The sequence below is a fragment of the Rhinolophus sinicus genome, linkage group LG17, assembly GCF_036562045.2.
Source record: "Rhinolophus sinicus isolate RSC01 linkage group LG17, ASM3656204v1, whole genome shotgun sequence".
Lineage (NCBI taxonomy): Eukaryota > Metazoa > Chordata > Mammalia > Chiroptera > Rhinolophidae > Rhinolophus > Rhinolophus sinicus.
Window position 1 is genome coordinate 10,521,039 of NC_133766.1, and position 16,180 is coordinate 10,537,218.

Below are 16,180 nucleotides of genomic sequence, written 5' to 3' on the forward strand. Positions count from 1 at the left end.
CTAGTTCTGGATAATTACATTGAAATTCAGAAGCAGCATGCAATCTTTGGCACTGATGTCTTTAATTAAATCCAACAAGCATTTATTGAGCACCTAGAGCATGTAAAATCTGGAGCCTTTAAATATATTTGGCTCTTAACTATATAGTCTGTTTTAGTTACACATTTTGGATGAATTCTGATCCATCTTTGTTTTATGAAGAATTAACACAAAAATGGAAAGATATTTGCACAATTCTTTGCAAACATAAATTTCTTGTGAGGATTACTGTTCCTACAGTGCTAATATTAATTGTAATAACAACACTGCAGCTTCCCACACAGCTGAAGGCCAAGAGGAGCCCGATGGCAGAGGTCAGGGGAGGTGCCTCCAGCACGTCCGGCCCAGCAGAGGCGGAACCTTAAGGAATGTACCCACATCCCGCCCTTTACCCCGCCCCTTTCGTCGGCGCGGCGTAGGCGGTTACCATGGCGATGACGTATGGTGGGCGGGGCGGGGCGGGGCTATGGAGAGGAGGAGGAAGATGGCGGGAGGGCGGCTCTGAGGAGACCTCGGCGGCGGCGGAGGAGGAGAGAAGCGCAGCGCCGCGCCGCGCCGGGGCCCATGTGGGGAGGAGTCCGAATCGCTGTTGCCGCCGCCGCCGTCGCTGCCGCCTCCTGTAACTGCTGGACACGAGTGGAAGTGAGGGGGAAACGTCAGGATGAAGTTCGCTGAGCACCTCTCCGCGCACATCACTCCCGAGTGGAGGAAGCAATACATCCAGTATGAGGTACCGGTGGCGGCCGGGCTGTGGGAGGACTCGGAGGGGCCACCGTCTCGCCAGTCCCGACCTCCACGGCCGCCTTCCGCTCTTGCTGCCTCCCCGCGTCCGGGCGGACTTTGACTGGGTGCCGCGGGGAGCCACTGCGGCATCCCCGTCGCGCCGGCCCCCTCCGGGCCCCACTGACCTTCCCCTCCCCCGCGGCCCCGCTGCCGCCGGGGTAACGGATATGAAGGCGGCGGGCCGGGAGGGCACAGCCTGGCCAGGGCTGGGGAATGGTGGTGGGAGGGCGAGCCGCAGGTGGGGGAGTCGGGGTGTGAGGGGAGCCCGGGTCGCTGCGGCTCCGCTCTAATCCCCTTTGCCCCACTCACCCTGACCTCTGGTCCCCACCCTGGGCGAGCGACTCCTCGGCAAGGTTGGCTCTTGTTTCATTTTGCTCACCTCTCACCAAGGAATCCTTCTCTTTCTAGATAAGCCCCTCCAGTTATTTCCTTCATTCCACAGAGCCCTTCAGCTTTTCTCCACTTGCCCGCTGTTGACAAAGGCTTTGTAACAAGGTTGAAACTTGATTGAAATGTACATCACATATGCAGTGGTTACGGTGTGCAGACGTAATCAACTCTTCTGGGTTGGTAATAAGACGGCGACTCTCGTCTTACTGATTGCATGAAGTATACAAAGTAATCACATCTTTGGTTTTGGCTCTTCTGTTGTTTTGGAATGGAGTGCAGGGGGAAGAGGAAGGAGGAAAGAGAATTATTAAAATTGTCAGATTAGTTTCCCTAAAATTTTTGTTAACCAGGAGGGAAAGTACTGTATGATCAACAATGTACTTTTAAAACATACCTGTGTATTACAGAGATCATGACATCCCCCCTCCCGCCCCCAATTTCTGTGATAACAGCTCCTGGAGGGTTTCTAATAGTGATAAGGAATGGAACGTTAACACAGGGAAAAGTAAAGATAATGGACCCACTTACAGATTCAGAAGGCAAGATACCTGGAGGGCTTTAATCATTGCAATAGGTTATTATCAGTAGCTGGCAATTCAGCTCCTGGATAGAGAAAGAAAGACTTACCTGTAAGCTCCAGGAATTCACATCTACGTTATGTGCAAGAACAAAGAGTATAAAATCAATAGGGAACGCAAATATGCTAGGTAGATTTTATGAATTAAAATATTTTAGTTCTCTATTTAATTTCTATTTAAGTTCAGTGATAGGATGTTTAGGCAATAGCACAAGTTTATTTATTCATATAGCAGTTGTAATAATTGAAGAGTACAGGGAAAGCGATGTAGATAGGTTAAACAGAATGTTGAAGATTGTAAAATAAATTCACCTTGTAACATACAGTGTTGGTTATTGGGAGAAATGAAAGGCCTAAAATTATTAATGCTTTCTTGTCACTTAATTTTCTTACAGTGTTTTGTGGCTACATTTGGAAGAATGAAAAAGGGAGTAGCTTTTCAGCCTGTAGAGTTTTTGATTTATTATTTCTAATAACATTCGGTCAGTTTTAAAACCTTGGCTAGAGTCCAGATGATGGTTTTTATTGAAGGAGGGTATTGGTCTTTCATCTTTCTAGTAGTAATTTTCAGCACCACTGCCAGTTCTTCACAGAAGCATAGGACACAGCATGCTGAAGCAACCTCTTATACTTGTTACATAGTACGGAATGCTTGATTTGGGCAGAAGTAATAGTGGCTGTGTGCTATGATTCATTTGAAGTATTATAGTACTTAACTGTTTCATAGGATTGTATTAATTTGGAATATCTGGAGCTGGAAGGGGCAGCATACAATTTAGTTTGAAAATACAATTACCTCTTGATTTGTAGTGTCAGCTTTGTGACTGGAGTAACCACAGTAATTCTGGGACTCCTCATTCACATACTCCATTTGGATACTAGTCCTAAGTGGTTACTTCTAGGTTGATCACAGAGGGACAGAATACCTGAGCATATGTGTGACTGCATTCATTGTGTTTCCCGGGCCAATTATAAATTATTTTTTGAAAAATTCATTTATTGTGGATAACTGAAATTTTATTCTGCAGAGAGTCCCTAAAATGTGACTCCTGTCCTGGATAAGCTCATTGTTTGGTAGGCAACATTAAAAAAGGGGCATTTTTCTTTGTGAATTGGTGCCATTAAAGACATTGTTTATAGGGTTGGGATCTGTGTGTTACATGTTGTTTCTCAAGAACTGGTACTGTTCCTTTAAAAATACTTAAAAGAAGCATGAATAAGTATTTGGAGTCCAGAAATTTTGGCAGTTTAAAAACTTAGGGGAAAAAAGGACATCATAAAAGATGTTAGCCTTTGCTAGAGAAAAGAACCTTCTTGTAATGCAGTAACGTGTAGTTTCTTATGTATGAAGATGATGCTCTGGAAACAGAACAAACACTTGAATTTGTTTTTCAAACCCTGGTGGTGAAATTTTGGAGTATTACCCCTGATTTCTAACCTAGGGTGTTTTCTAGTGCTATAAATAACTATGCTTCAGCTTCTTTGGTTTTTATGTCATTTCACTATGTTCAGTTTTACTAAACAGAGCTTTAGATAGAAGCTGAAAATTTTGTTTTACATCCATAATCATATGTATATCGGGTATACATGGTCACACGATAAGTGCTGGTTCTTGTATATGTTAGTTGTGAGACCCTCGGGACAGCCTTTTTGCCTTTCTAGGGTTCTTTTCTCCTCCATAAAATAAGAATATAGGACCAGAGTTTTTCAGGGTCTATTGTAGTTACAGGTTTTTTAAATTTAACTTTTAATGGTTTTTATTCCTTGGACTGTTAAAATTATTAATGTTAGTGATCCATCAATATCCTGAAAATTATTGTTTGTAATTTAAAGATAAATTGTGAAGTTCCTAGACTCAATCTTCATGGGCAGAATAATGAAGCATAAAAGAAGAGGGCAACAATGGAGAACCATGTAAAGAAAATCTCTGTGGTCCATTTCTGAATAGTTTTTAGAAAGAATAAACACAAATGAGCAGAGACTATTCTATTGCTGTTTTCAGTAATCTATTTGAGTTTAAATCTTGGCATATAAAATAAAACATTAATAAGTCTTTGTAAGAACACTTTTTTGATTTAGAATCAGTAATTGTATATTTTAGAGCTCTGTAATTGATTAATCAAAATTAACTTAGACCAGTTTAGACCTAATAGACTAGTATGGCCATGTTAATATTTTACAGAATATTAGCAGAAGAAGCAAATATATTTGGTGCCGTAGGCTGCTGACTTGTGTTTTCTTCCCTAGGGTCCTATGCTGCTTTGGTTTCTCAGGAACCAGGAATGATTTTTTCAGTGTATACTGTAGTTTTGTAAGATACTAAAATAATGAGGTATCTAAATTTGATGCTTTTAGAGTTTAAAGGGGATTTAGAGGTTATCTACCTCCTTGTTTTTTTAGGCAAGGAAACTAAGGTCCAGAGAGGTTAAGTCACTTGTCCAGGATCATACTATATAGATAGCTAGTCTCTTGAGGACAGATGTTTAAGCAGTGAGGGTCAGGTCACCCTAGCCTAGCTTTGTGACCCTGATGAAGTCACTTCCTCTTTCTGGGCTTTAGGTTCTTCATCTGTAAAGTGAGAGAACTCGACTGCATCATTTCTAAGCTCATAGCCCTATATTTTTTAAGGACCCATCTAGCTATAAATTTCTGATGTTTTTATGGCTTAATTATGTTTGATATATGAAGAGGAAAGAATTTAAAGGACTATTATTAATAGCATCTTTTTAAATTAACAATGTCCTTTCGAACATTTTTGATAAGATTTTAATCTGTGAATGGAAAGCTAATCCAATGAAACTCTTTTGTTTAACTTAAATAGATAAAAACTGATAGTCATAGATTAATTTTTTGTTGCAAGATTTGGGAACGGATTCTGCTAAACTACACGTCCCTTATTTTCAAGTGTAAGGAAACATTGCCATAACATCATTGTGATTTTCATTTATAGAACTCTCCCATGAGAACACTTGTGTTGCAGGCTTCAGTTTCCCAAAGGTATTATGTTGATTAGTTAGGGTTAACTTGCCTTGCTGGAACTTGTTTGAAATTTCCAGTTTGGCCACCCGATGGGGCACAAACCACACTTTTTCGTTCAGCGCTTCTGCAAATGCAAGTATAGTATAGCATATTTAAGATAACACTTGTAAATGATTGTGTCAGATGCCTAGCATTTACAAATGTGTCTTAAATGAGTGAATGAATGTTGTATAAGATAGGAAGGTATTACTGTTTATTGTCTTTGTATGATAAAGTATGTTAGGGTAAGTATTCTGGAAAGGTTATACTTGTCCATCCATCCCTGAAGGTTGGTTTTGGATCAGCTTTTGGGTGAAGGCCCAGATCATAAGAACCTAAGAATCTTATTTGACCTGGGGTGGCCATGGAAAATTAGTCCTGGCTTCAAATCCAGTCCTAATCTGGAAAGCATTTGAAAGACTGATTGAGTTGTGCTGGTTAGGGGCTTCAAATATATTTGTGTCATATCCCCCAAAGGAGAGGACCCGAAACTCACATGGAATAAGAGAAAGTGGTATTGGAACTGTTTGTTATACTCATTTTTATGCATAAGACAAGGAAGAACTAAAATTTTACTAATAGATCTAATAAATGGATTGATACCTTCTTTAAGAGGTATTCTGAGGGAACGAGAGAGAGGATTGCTAATAGTTTTCTCACTTGTTTTCACCAAATAGCAATTAATGCAGTTTATTGGTGCATAGTTAAATGAATTTATGTATATTATGTAGTTTTCACTAAACTAACTCTCATAAAACGGATGTGATTTAAAAGACTCCTGTAAGGAAGCCTCAACAATAAATAATAGCAATAGTCCAAGCACATGTGAACAACAAGAAAATGGCAGAGCTGACAATTCCACGTCAAGTACTAGCTTTTTGTCAGGCAAATTATAGATAAAAACAATGACACTTTAATACACCTGGCAGGAAGTTCCCCCCAAATTTCAAAATAATTAAGGTAATTCTTTGAAATGAGATTTTTACATCCACTGTCATCCACAATGAACTTCACCCTAAATATTATGTATATTATGTATTAAAAGTATTCTGCCTTTGTGAGGTCTGTTTTTCAGCTCATAATATTATAATCAAGTTTCAAAATCAACTGAATCCTGAAGTTTGAACTAGAATACTATATCACAAAATGTTAAACTAAAATTTTAAAAAATAATGAAGCTTTTCACTTATGTTGTTCTCTAAAAGTATTGTTATTGATGGTAATCTTTTAGAGTTAAAAAAAATTTTGTACTATTCATAAATGAAAGGTAAAAATTATTTTGTTATTGTCTTATCTTTTAAAAACTTCTATTTAGAAAATCCCATGTTTTATAATGTACACAGTTTTAGAAGGATATAATTTACAAATATACAGGAGGTGCATAGTACACCTCTTTTTTTTTTCTTAATAGGGATGTGACATAAACAAAATTTTGAAGACTTTGCTCAAGTTGTACAGCTTAAGCAAAGATAGTTTGTGGGTTGTCCGGTATTGAGCTGGCTTTTAGGATTGAGAGAGTGTGATAATTCACTAGGGTTCTTGCCTTCTCAGGGCTTCCCCTTACCTAGTAAATGCTAAAAGAAGCCAAGCAGACAAAGTTCATGAACAAATGCTTTACAAATTATTCATTCATTCAACAAATATTTGCAGCGGTTCTGATGTTTGCTGTAGGGTGATAGATTTGTTGCTAAATTCTAGCTCTTTTATTATCTTAAAAATAGAAAAAGCAAAACATTATTTTTTGGTTTTTCCTTTTTTTAATATGTTTTTTGGTTTTATATTTCAGTCAACATAGTGTTTTACAAATTAAAATGGTGTGGCAAGGGAAGATTGCATGTTAAGGTCTTGGGACATTGTTATAAATTTGGATAACTTATATAATGATATGAGACTTTCTCCTTAGCTTTTCAAACTTTTTATGTTATACACCTTTAAATATAATTTGTTTATAGGAAGAAATTTAGTGACCTATTCTCATCACCAAGCAGGTGTGGTATCTATAGGGACTGATCAGAAAATCCTTAAAACATTGTTTATTTATTAGAGGTCAGAGGAAAGTACAATTAACCTGCTGTAAGCATAACTTACAATTTTGTTAGCTCTGTAACAAGAGGGACAATATGTTGATTAAGAAAACATAGTCATCTTATTTATTGAGGGCAACCTGCAGTCTTTAGGAAGATCATACACCAGCAATAAGGAAATATAAGTCCTTAGACCCAGTTCTGTCACTGACTGTTCGTTCATAAATAGTGACCAAGTGATTTTTTATTTTTTTTTTGAAGATTGAAGTGGGAACTTTTTAGGTTATGGTGTGAGATACTTATTTAGGCTAAATTGGTAAAGTTTTAATTCAGAGTAATCCATGTGCTTTGTGCACTTTTTCTGTACCTTAGAGTTGTGTTCTTTAACTTTTTTGGTCTTGGGACCACTTGAAACTCTTAAAAATTATTGAGAATTCCAATGTCTATTGATATGTGCTGTATTAGAAATTAAAACTAAGAAATGTTTAAAATACAAAAGTATACAAGCACACCTACTAGCCATCAGAGACATGACATCACACTTCATGTAGCCTTTGGAAAACTCCACTGTGTACTTGTGAAAGAATGAGAGTGAAAAAAGCAAATGAAGTTGTAGTATTATTATGAAACAGTTTTGACCTTTTGGGTTTCCTGCAAAGATTGCTGCCTGAGAGCACAGGACTCCTTTCAGAAAGTTTGGACATGGCCTAAGAGAAAGCTCTCTAGTCTTGGGAAGCACATAAGAGAATATGGAGACTCCATGGGTGAGGATTCTCTGGTATCCCCTCCACCCCCACCCCACCCCACTGTAAAGGACCATAGAGAAAGAAAAGTTGGTTTCCCTGGGGTTCCCATTTTCTTTTTTTTTGAGTTAGTGGAAGTGTAGTCAGCTTGTCATTAAAGTGAATTAATATTGGGCAGTCAAGAATCAGGTGTTAGCTGCTTTACTATATGCTATTTCATTTAATCTGCACAATAATTTTGCAAGATGGATGATTTATCTTGATGAGGAAAGCCAGGCTTAGAATATGGCTACACACCTAGTAAATAGAGCCAGAATTTGAAATCAAATCTGTCATATTTTGGAGTTCTTGCTTTCATATGGGAATTGTAAATAACAACAGTGGTAGTAGCTGTGGCAGTAACAACAGCTGTTGTATTTTGAGTGCTTACTGTGTAGAGCTCTGTGGTAAGTACTTAAAAATTTTTTTTTCCTCTTCATAGCATGCTGTTTAAGTGGGTTGTTAGCTCTCTTTATAGATTGGGGAAACTGAGTCTTAGAGCCATTAAGTAATTTTGTTGATGTTGCCAATTGTGGATAGCAGAGATGAGATTGTAAGAGTCCCTGCTCTTAATTCCTACATCAGACTGCTTTATGAAAAATAAATAAATTCACCTATTTATGCATACATGCATACATACATACATACATACATGCATTTATGCTTGGTCTGAGCTGTTCTCTGGCACCTGCTGAAGTAATGGCTGGTCTGTTTTTAGTTCTAGGTCTGGTCTGGGTGTGGCTTGGAGGTAGTAGAGTGTGGTCTGGAAGTCAGAGTTCACCTCTGTTAATTTATATTTTCTTTAAGATTATCGGTGTAACTATTATTAGGTAAGCAGCTGGTAAATAGAGGAGCTTATAAAGGTGAGCCATAAGAAAAAGATAAAGGTAAAAAGAGGAAGGTAAAGAAAAGTGGACATGCTCGTACCTGTTACTATGTCACAGTTCAGGCATTTGGCTTCTAGATCATAGATCATAGAATATTAGAACTGTAAGAATGTCAGAAATTATTTAGCCCAGTTCCCTTTTTTACCTAAATGGGAAATGAGGTCCAGAGAGGTTAAGTGATTCAAAGTCACATGGCTTGGTTAGTGGCTGAGTTAACACAATTACCAATCACCCTGATTCATTTTATTACTTTAAAAAAAAAAAAAAAAAAAATATATATATATATATATATATACATATATATATATATATTAGTATGATGTATACAGAGACCAAACTCTTCTGAAGCCAGATGCTAGGTTCATGTTCCAGCTCTAAAATTTACTAGCTGAGTGACCTCAGACAAGTCACTTAACTTCTCTGTGCTTCAGTTTTCTCATCTGTAATATGGGGATAATAATAGTAGTTTTATAGGCCTTTTGTTAGGATTAAATGAGTTAATATATGAAAAGTGCCTAGAACAATGTCTGGCACATAGTAATATATATATCATATATATTAAATATATCATATATATTTAAAATTATTTATCTTACAGAGCTCAACAGTATTAGATAATGTTAGGTTAACAAAATTTTTGTCAGGGAAACCAAGCCTCAAAGCTTGTCCCTCTGGGCTTGTCCAATTTAGGTTTTCTTGGAAAATGGCTTTGTTGATTTTAGCTATTATTCCTGTTATCTGTGATACTTATATTAATAAATTGTCCTTAACCTTTGTACATGTACTAGTAAGAAAACCTGTTATGGGAACAGTTATGTGGTTTTGAAATAAATTAGTTCAACCTGGTCACTTATAATTTCTGTTCATTTCAGTATCTGTGTGTTGTTGTTTTTTAAATTGTGAAATTCACATGTGTATTCTTAAGTATGGCTAAATAGCTTACATAAATAGCTTACATGAGTTGAGTTTTTAATGGATATCTAATTTTAGTTCTTTTCAATTTTATAATAAAATTTAATTTTAATACTAGTATTGATTTTAGAGTTGAAAACAACCTCAACACCTTGGTTTTATAAATGAATAAATTAAGGGCAGAGAGGCCATGATATGTGGTCAGTCTTATAACTAGCTGATAGCAGAGCCTGGAATAAGAATACTGACCTTCTCACTGCTGTACCTTGTTGGATCTTATCACTACCATATGAACATTTCTTTGCTTTTAATTTTAAGAATGAATTGTCTTTGTAAGAGTCAATATGAATTTAAATGTTTTTGTTAACAATTACTCACCTACTCTGCATTAATACATTTAATCTGAATCTAATCCATTAGATCACATTAACAGCCTAAAATAGTTCTTGTGTGTGTTGGTTAAAAGACTGTGTAAATTATGAGAATCAAACTAAAAATATTATTGTTTACTTGACTATAGAAAATTAGCCATTGCCCCATCTAGGTAGAAACCTATTTTAGGTGAGATAGGACTAAGTAATTATGGTAAGGCTTACGGGGTTAGGTAGAGAGCAAAACTCAGGAAAGTTGAAAAATCGTTTGGTCATTCCTCTGTAACATAATCTGTGTTTGAAGTTAACAAAGGTTATGTGTGTTACTTGTACATGAAGAGCACATGCTCATCTCTTCTGACATGTTATGAAGCCAAAGTTGGAGCATATATGACTAGAGAAGATCAGAATATGTATTATATTAAATCAATTCATAAGTATTCTTGAATGCCCCTTCTTTGAAAACAAAAAACAATAATGATGATAATAAGAACAGCGAATGTTTATTGAGTGTTTCCAGTATGCCAGGCATTTTACATTTAATCCTTATCCTCTAAGGTAGGTTTTGTTATCCCTGTTTTAAGAAGACAGTAAGTCTTAGATTGAATAGGTTGCCCAAGGTCACATAGCTGGTGAGTGGTAAAATCAGAATTCAAACACAAGTGTGTTTTATTTCAGCGCCTAGATTCTTCACATGGTGATACACTGTCAGACTTATGCAAGGGGCTGGAGATGTAGAGATAAGTAAGACCCTGCCCTAGAGGAGCTCATAACTTCCATGGTCTCCTAATCATAGTACACTGTGATTATGTTACAGAGGGATGGCCAATTGATCTTGTTCTGGAGAGCAAAGGTGTTGATCTTGAAAGGTATTACAGAGGTAGTATTTGAACTGAGTACTAGAGATTGAATAGGGTTTGATCACATGGTGTAGAGGGGAAGGGCACTGGGGGCAATCTGGGTTGAGAGAGTAACACTGAACAAAAGCATAGATAGGTGGACGTGTCCAAGCGTATTAATGGAATTTGGTTTAGTCGACGTTAGAGAGCCTATAGGGTGAGATTGCAAAGGTGGCCTGGGAGGATCAAGGGATGGAATATCATGCAGAGGAGTTAAATGTTTCCTGGGTGTGAACCATCAAGGATTTTAAAGAAGAGATTAGGTAGGGGCCAGGGATCAGTGCAAAGGTAAATGTGCAGTTTAGATCATGGAGGATGCATTGGAGAGGAAAGACCAGACAGGAACGCTAAATAGGTTAGCTAAAAATAATGAGGAGGGGGCTTGAATTAATATGTTATTTAATCTGTTTTAATATGTACTTTCCCCAGATTTTAACACCCGAAGTCAGGATACATTTTATAATTAATGCTGATAGATTAATTGACAGACTTTTTTTTTCATTCTTAGGAGAACATAAAATAATGGTGTATATTACTATTAGTGGCATCTTAAATTTGAAGAAATATGATAGTAATAATACAAAATATTTACTGAATGCCCACTGTATGTCAGGCAGAGTAGTAGATACATGTCAGCATCCAGCATCTGGCAGTGTCTGGCATACTTAGCAACTTTAAAAAAAAATATCTATCTATCTATCTATCTATCTATCTATCTATCTATCTATCTATCTATCTATCTATACACACACACTCACACACACACATAACAGAAAGTGACTGAAAGGCCATGGAATCTGCCTGAGGTGTCATTAAGGGATGAGAAAGAGATTCAGAAGAGCACGGGAGAAGGCAGTGAGTGGAGAAAATTAGAAGTTCATGCCTGTTCCATACACTGTGGTGGCTAGAGCTCTGGAAATGAATTGCTTTGGTATCAATTTAGAGACATTTTTTATTCTTTTAGTTTTGTTTATTCAGTGAATGTGGATTTAGCCTTTTTTACTTAGTTTTATTTAACAAACAAATGTGATCAGCAATAATGAAATTGAGATATCTTTTCCTGTTTTTCAAATATTTTTAATAGCAGGTAACTATTGATGAGGGGTTGAGTCACACAGAGTTCATGCATCTTTTGATAAACCTTTCTTTTTTAGTAGAATAACCTTATTTGAAATGCGAGTTTTCCAAATTATGCTCTTATTAGATATTTGCTAAGAAGGTTGCAAAATGTTTACTCTAGGATTTGTTTGCTTAGTATCATGGACTTTCAAAAATTCAGTTCTTGATAGATTGAGAAATTAGAATTGAAATTATAATAACCCTGTGAGCTTGGGCAAGTCATTAGCCTTTCTGTGCCACAATTTGTAATCTTTAAACTGGGGATAATAATGATGCCTACTTTAGTGGATCATGTAAAATGCAATGAATTAATAATTGGGAATCACTTAGTATAATAGTATAATACTAATATAGATATTGGAGGTGAAGGAGGGAAGAATTCAACATAATGTTTTAAATCTCGGGAAACTGGTAGAGAAAAGCTACTTTGGGGGGTGGTAAACTCATTAAATTAGATCTTAAATATGCTGATTTCATGTGTGAAATGTTTATTAGAGATAATAGCAGGAATTTGAGATTGTATCAAAAGACGAAAATGTTATAATTGAGATAGTAATTAAAGAATTCACTAAAGGAAAGTATATAAGGCAGAAGAATAGAAACACAATAGAGGAAATATTGGAAAATACATTGTCATAGGAGTCAAGGGTCTTAAGGGTAAATGGAGTATCAGAAGTGACATTGTAGACAGATCAGTGAGAATGAGGATTAAAGATAGGCCTTTGGATATGACAAAAGGAGCCCATTGGTGAATTTTGAATATAAAAGGTCTTTTGCTAACTATTCTGGGTTTTAAGAGGTTAAAGTCATTGAGGCAACACGTGTATTTCTCATTAGAGAAATTTGGCTATTAACAGAGTGAGGAAAATAGGATAGAACCTTTAGGAATGAGTAGAATAAAGGAAAAGCTTCTTTGAGGATATTTGAAGGTAGGAGAGAAAATAGCTTTAATTTTATCTAAATTTTTGCTTTAATTGCATTTCCCTCATTTATTGCATGTGAGACTTTTAAAAAGTTATTTTATTTCTCTGAACCTCAGTTTTGTTTTTGTAAAATGGGGATAATATTTACCTTTCAAGGTTATTGTGAGAATTAGATATAATAATATATGAAAGTGCCAGCAAGGGCCTGACCTCTAGAAGGCACTTTTCAATGAAATATAGCTGTTAATTTCTATCATCATTAAAAATAAGCCACAGGAGTAACTTTTACTCATTTATTCAGTAGACATTGTTTTAGGGTGTTACTCAACTTTTTAATATAACAAGACCCCCTTTCAGTGGCGTGAAATTTCTTGAAACCAAATGATGGGAGCTGGACTTTCAGAATCCATTGTTTAAGGAACTGCATTCTGACAAGATGAATTGCTATTATTTCATAGATTCTGAGATGCACATTCCCTGGGTCCACATCCCAACTCTTTTGAAACTGGGTTTCATCTTACAGATGTCATAGTTTAATTGGTAATGTTTTTCTTCCTTACTGGTATATAAAACAAGGGTATGTTTTAACAACTAATCAAATAGAAAGATGATGTATTTTGTAAGTACAGATATCTTCATATATTTTGATAAGTAGTAACATATTTGTGGGAAACATTATTTAGCCTCCAAAGAATACCTAGTTTGTTAAGGTTTTGTAGTATTGAAGTTAGAGCCGTGAAGTGGTGTGAGACCCATGGATTAGAAACCATTTTTATAGGTATATAGGAAACAGCATTGCAGCACCTTTGGGTTCCTTTTTGTTTTCTTACGGATAAACTGGCAAACCAAGAGCAGGAGTGAGAATTTTATGTTGCGATAACTATTACATTTGGCAAAATCCAACATATTTTACCAACCCGTATAAACTTTAAAATTTAAAGAGGGCTGGAAGCCAAAAGCACTATGAACTTTTCTTGTGACTAGTAAATGAAAGAGGTTTGAATTTTGTTTAGAAATAAAATATTATGAATATTGGGAAAAATAAGAAAGAACTTTGCATTTTGATATTTCATGAAACTGGAAATGCTATAATTCAATAAAAATAACAGTAGCTAACACTTTAAAAAATTAACTGATGTGTTGATTTTAGATGTTTAGTTTTTGTATTACAAAGTCTGCAGTTTACAAACATTTTGAACTTGTACTGTGCTAGATGCTGTGGCCTATAAAAACTGAAGTGAGATTGCTCTCTGCCTTCAGAGAATTTACAGCTGTCATCACAATAAATGAAGGAATGAGCCATATAGATTTAATTAGTTAGAAGAGAGCGTTTGTTATCAGCTTTATTTTATCATCAGAATAGGATCCTCAGACAAGGCAGATGCTGATTTATTCTTCTGTCAGACCTGCTTCAGCCCAGAAGTGTGGCTATATGACTTTTCAAGGGCACTCAGTGTAAGTTAAAGAACAGTGTTGTTGGAGGCTTTGGCATACAGGAATGCAATTTTGCTTATTATTGTTAATATAAATCTCTTACTTGAAATTGTCAGTTTTCCTTTCCATAATTTTGTATCTTTATAAGAATAAAAATTTTAGCTACTTTGATCAAGACAAGCCAAACAGGGATGTTGGTTATGATCTAATAATGTGTGCATTCTGTGATATGAAAATTGTTTTTCAAATTTAGTCTCATGAATTATCTATTGCTGTGGCTTAAAACAAAAATTTAGTAGATTAAAACAATAATAATCATTTGTTATCTTATACTGTTTGTGTGTGTCAAGAGTCTGGAAGCAGCTTAACTGGGTGGTTCTGGCTCAGGATATTTTGTGAGGTTGCAGTCAAGATGTCAGCCAGGGCTGCAGTCACCTCAAGGGTAGAGGAGCCAATTCTAGGATGTCTCACTCAGGTGGTTCACAGAATTCTGCTAGTTGTTTTCAGGAGGCCTCAGTTCCTCACCCCTTGGACGTCTTCATAGAGCTGCTTCAGTTGTTTCGTGACTGGCTTTCTCCAGAGTATGTTACCCAAGAGAGAGCAAGATGAAAACCCCAGTGTCCTTTATGACCTGGCCTTGGAAGTACTCGGTCATTTATGCAATATTCTATTGATTATACAGGCCAGCCCGGTTTAGTATGGGAGGAGATCGCACAGAGTGTTACTGCCAGGGAGGAAGGAATTATTGGGGGTCATCGCAGAGGCTAGTTACCACACCTGATATAAAAATCTAATGGTTTAGAAAAGTTTTGGAAATAAAAGGGAGAGTATCAGGAAATTAGAGGTAAATCTTAGAAAATAAGGTTTTGTTCCATATAGTGGGGTACATGTCTTTTTCTCAAAGAAGCATGGGTTATAGAATGAGTAATGCTGGGGCAAGATATTTCAACAACCTCTCTTGAGTCTTTGATCTTCAGTGGTAAAATGAGAATCATATTTACATTAAAGAGTTGTGAGCCCCTGTTAACATAATGTTTAAAATACTCAAAACAATATCTGATAGTAGGCATTCAATAAATGGAGCCTGTTACTTTTATTGATCAGTATTTGTAGCCATCATATCCTCAACTCTCATGTGTATTCAACCCAATCTAATCTTGCCTCTGCCCCCATCTCTATTGAAGTCATATTTTTGAAGGTCACTAGTGAGCTTCTGATCCTCACTTCTAATTACCCGCTCTTAGTCTCTTCCTTCTTGATCTCTAAGCAGCTTATTATTTTTATTTTCTTTAACTTAAGGTTATATTTTATTGATCTTACATATGGATAGTTTACATTATAGGCTCTAAAGTAGAAAGTCAGAGTCTAGGCATTCTAATGTTAGCTGTTTTACTCTATAATTCAGTTGCAGCTTTCCAGTTAGATAAATAGTTACATAGAGAGATGCGTAGGTAGAATAGACATCTATATTCACCATCTAGCTCAATTATCTTAAATATTTTTTTACTTTATTGAGATATAATTAACGTGTAACTGTAAATTTAACATGTACCACATGTTGATTTGATATTTATATATTGCAAAATGATTACCACCGTAGCATTATCTAACAATTCCATCCCATCACATAATTACCATTTCTTTTTTGTGGTGAGAACATTTAAGATCTGGTTTTCAAGTGTATAATACAGTATTATTAGTTATAATCACCATTCTGTACATTAGATCCTCAGAACTTGTTAATCTTATAACTGGAAGTTTGTGCCCTTTAACCAGTATCTCCCCATTTCCCTATCCCCCAGCCCCTGGTAACCACTATTCTACTCTGAGTTTGGCTTTTTTAGATTCTATATGATAAGTGGTAATCATATAGTATTTGACTTTCTCTGACTTCTTTCACTTAGCATAATGCCCTCAAGGTTTACCCAATTTGTTGCAAATGTCAAATTTCCTTCTTTTTCATGGCTGGATAATATTGCATCACACACACTTGTGCACGCATGCGTGGACCCCATCTTCTGT

At 36.2% G+C, this 16,180-nt stretch overlaps 1 protein-coding gene across 1 annotated transcript in view; it reads left to right on the forward strand.

Annotated features, from left to right (window-relative positions):
• Positions 1 to 351: 351 nt before the first annotated feature.
• The window catches only part of XPR1 (xenotropic and polytropic retrovirus receptor 1), a 130,568-nt gene continuing 114,739 nt past the window's right edge, over positions 352 to 16,180 (forward strand). The window contains exon 1 of the mRNA XM_019733509.2: positions 352 to 769. Coding sequence (XP_019589068.1) covers positions 701 to 769 — 69 coding nt within the window. The 5' untranslated portion in view covers positions 352 to 700. The remainder of the gene's footprint in view (positions 770 to 16,180) is intronic.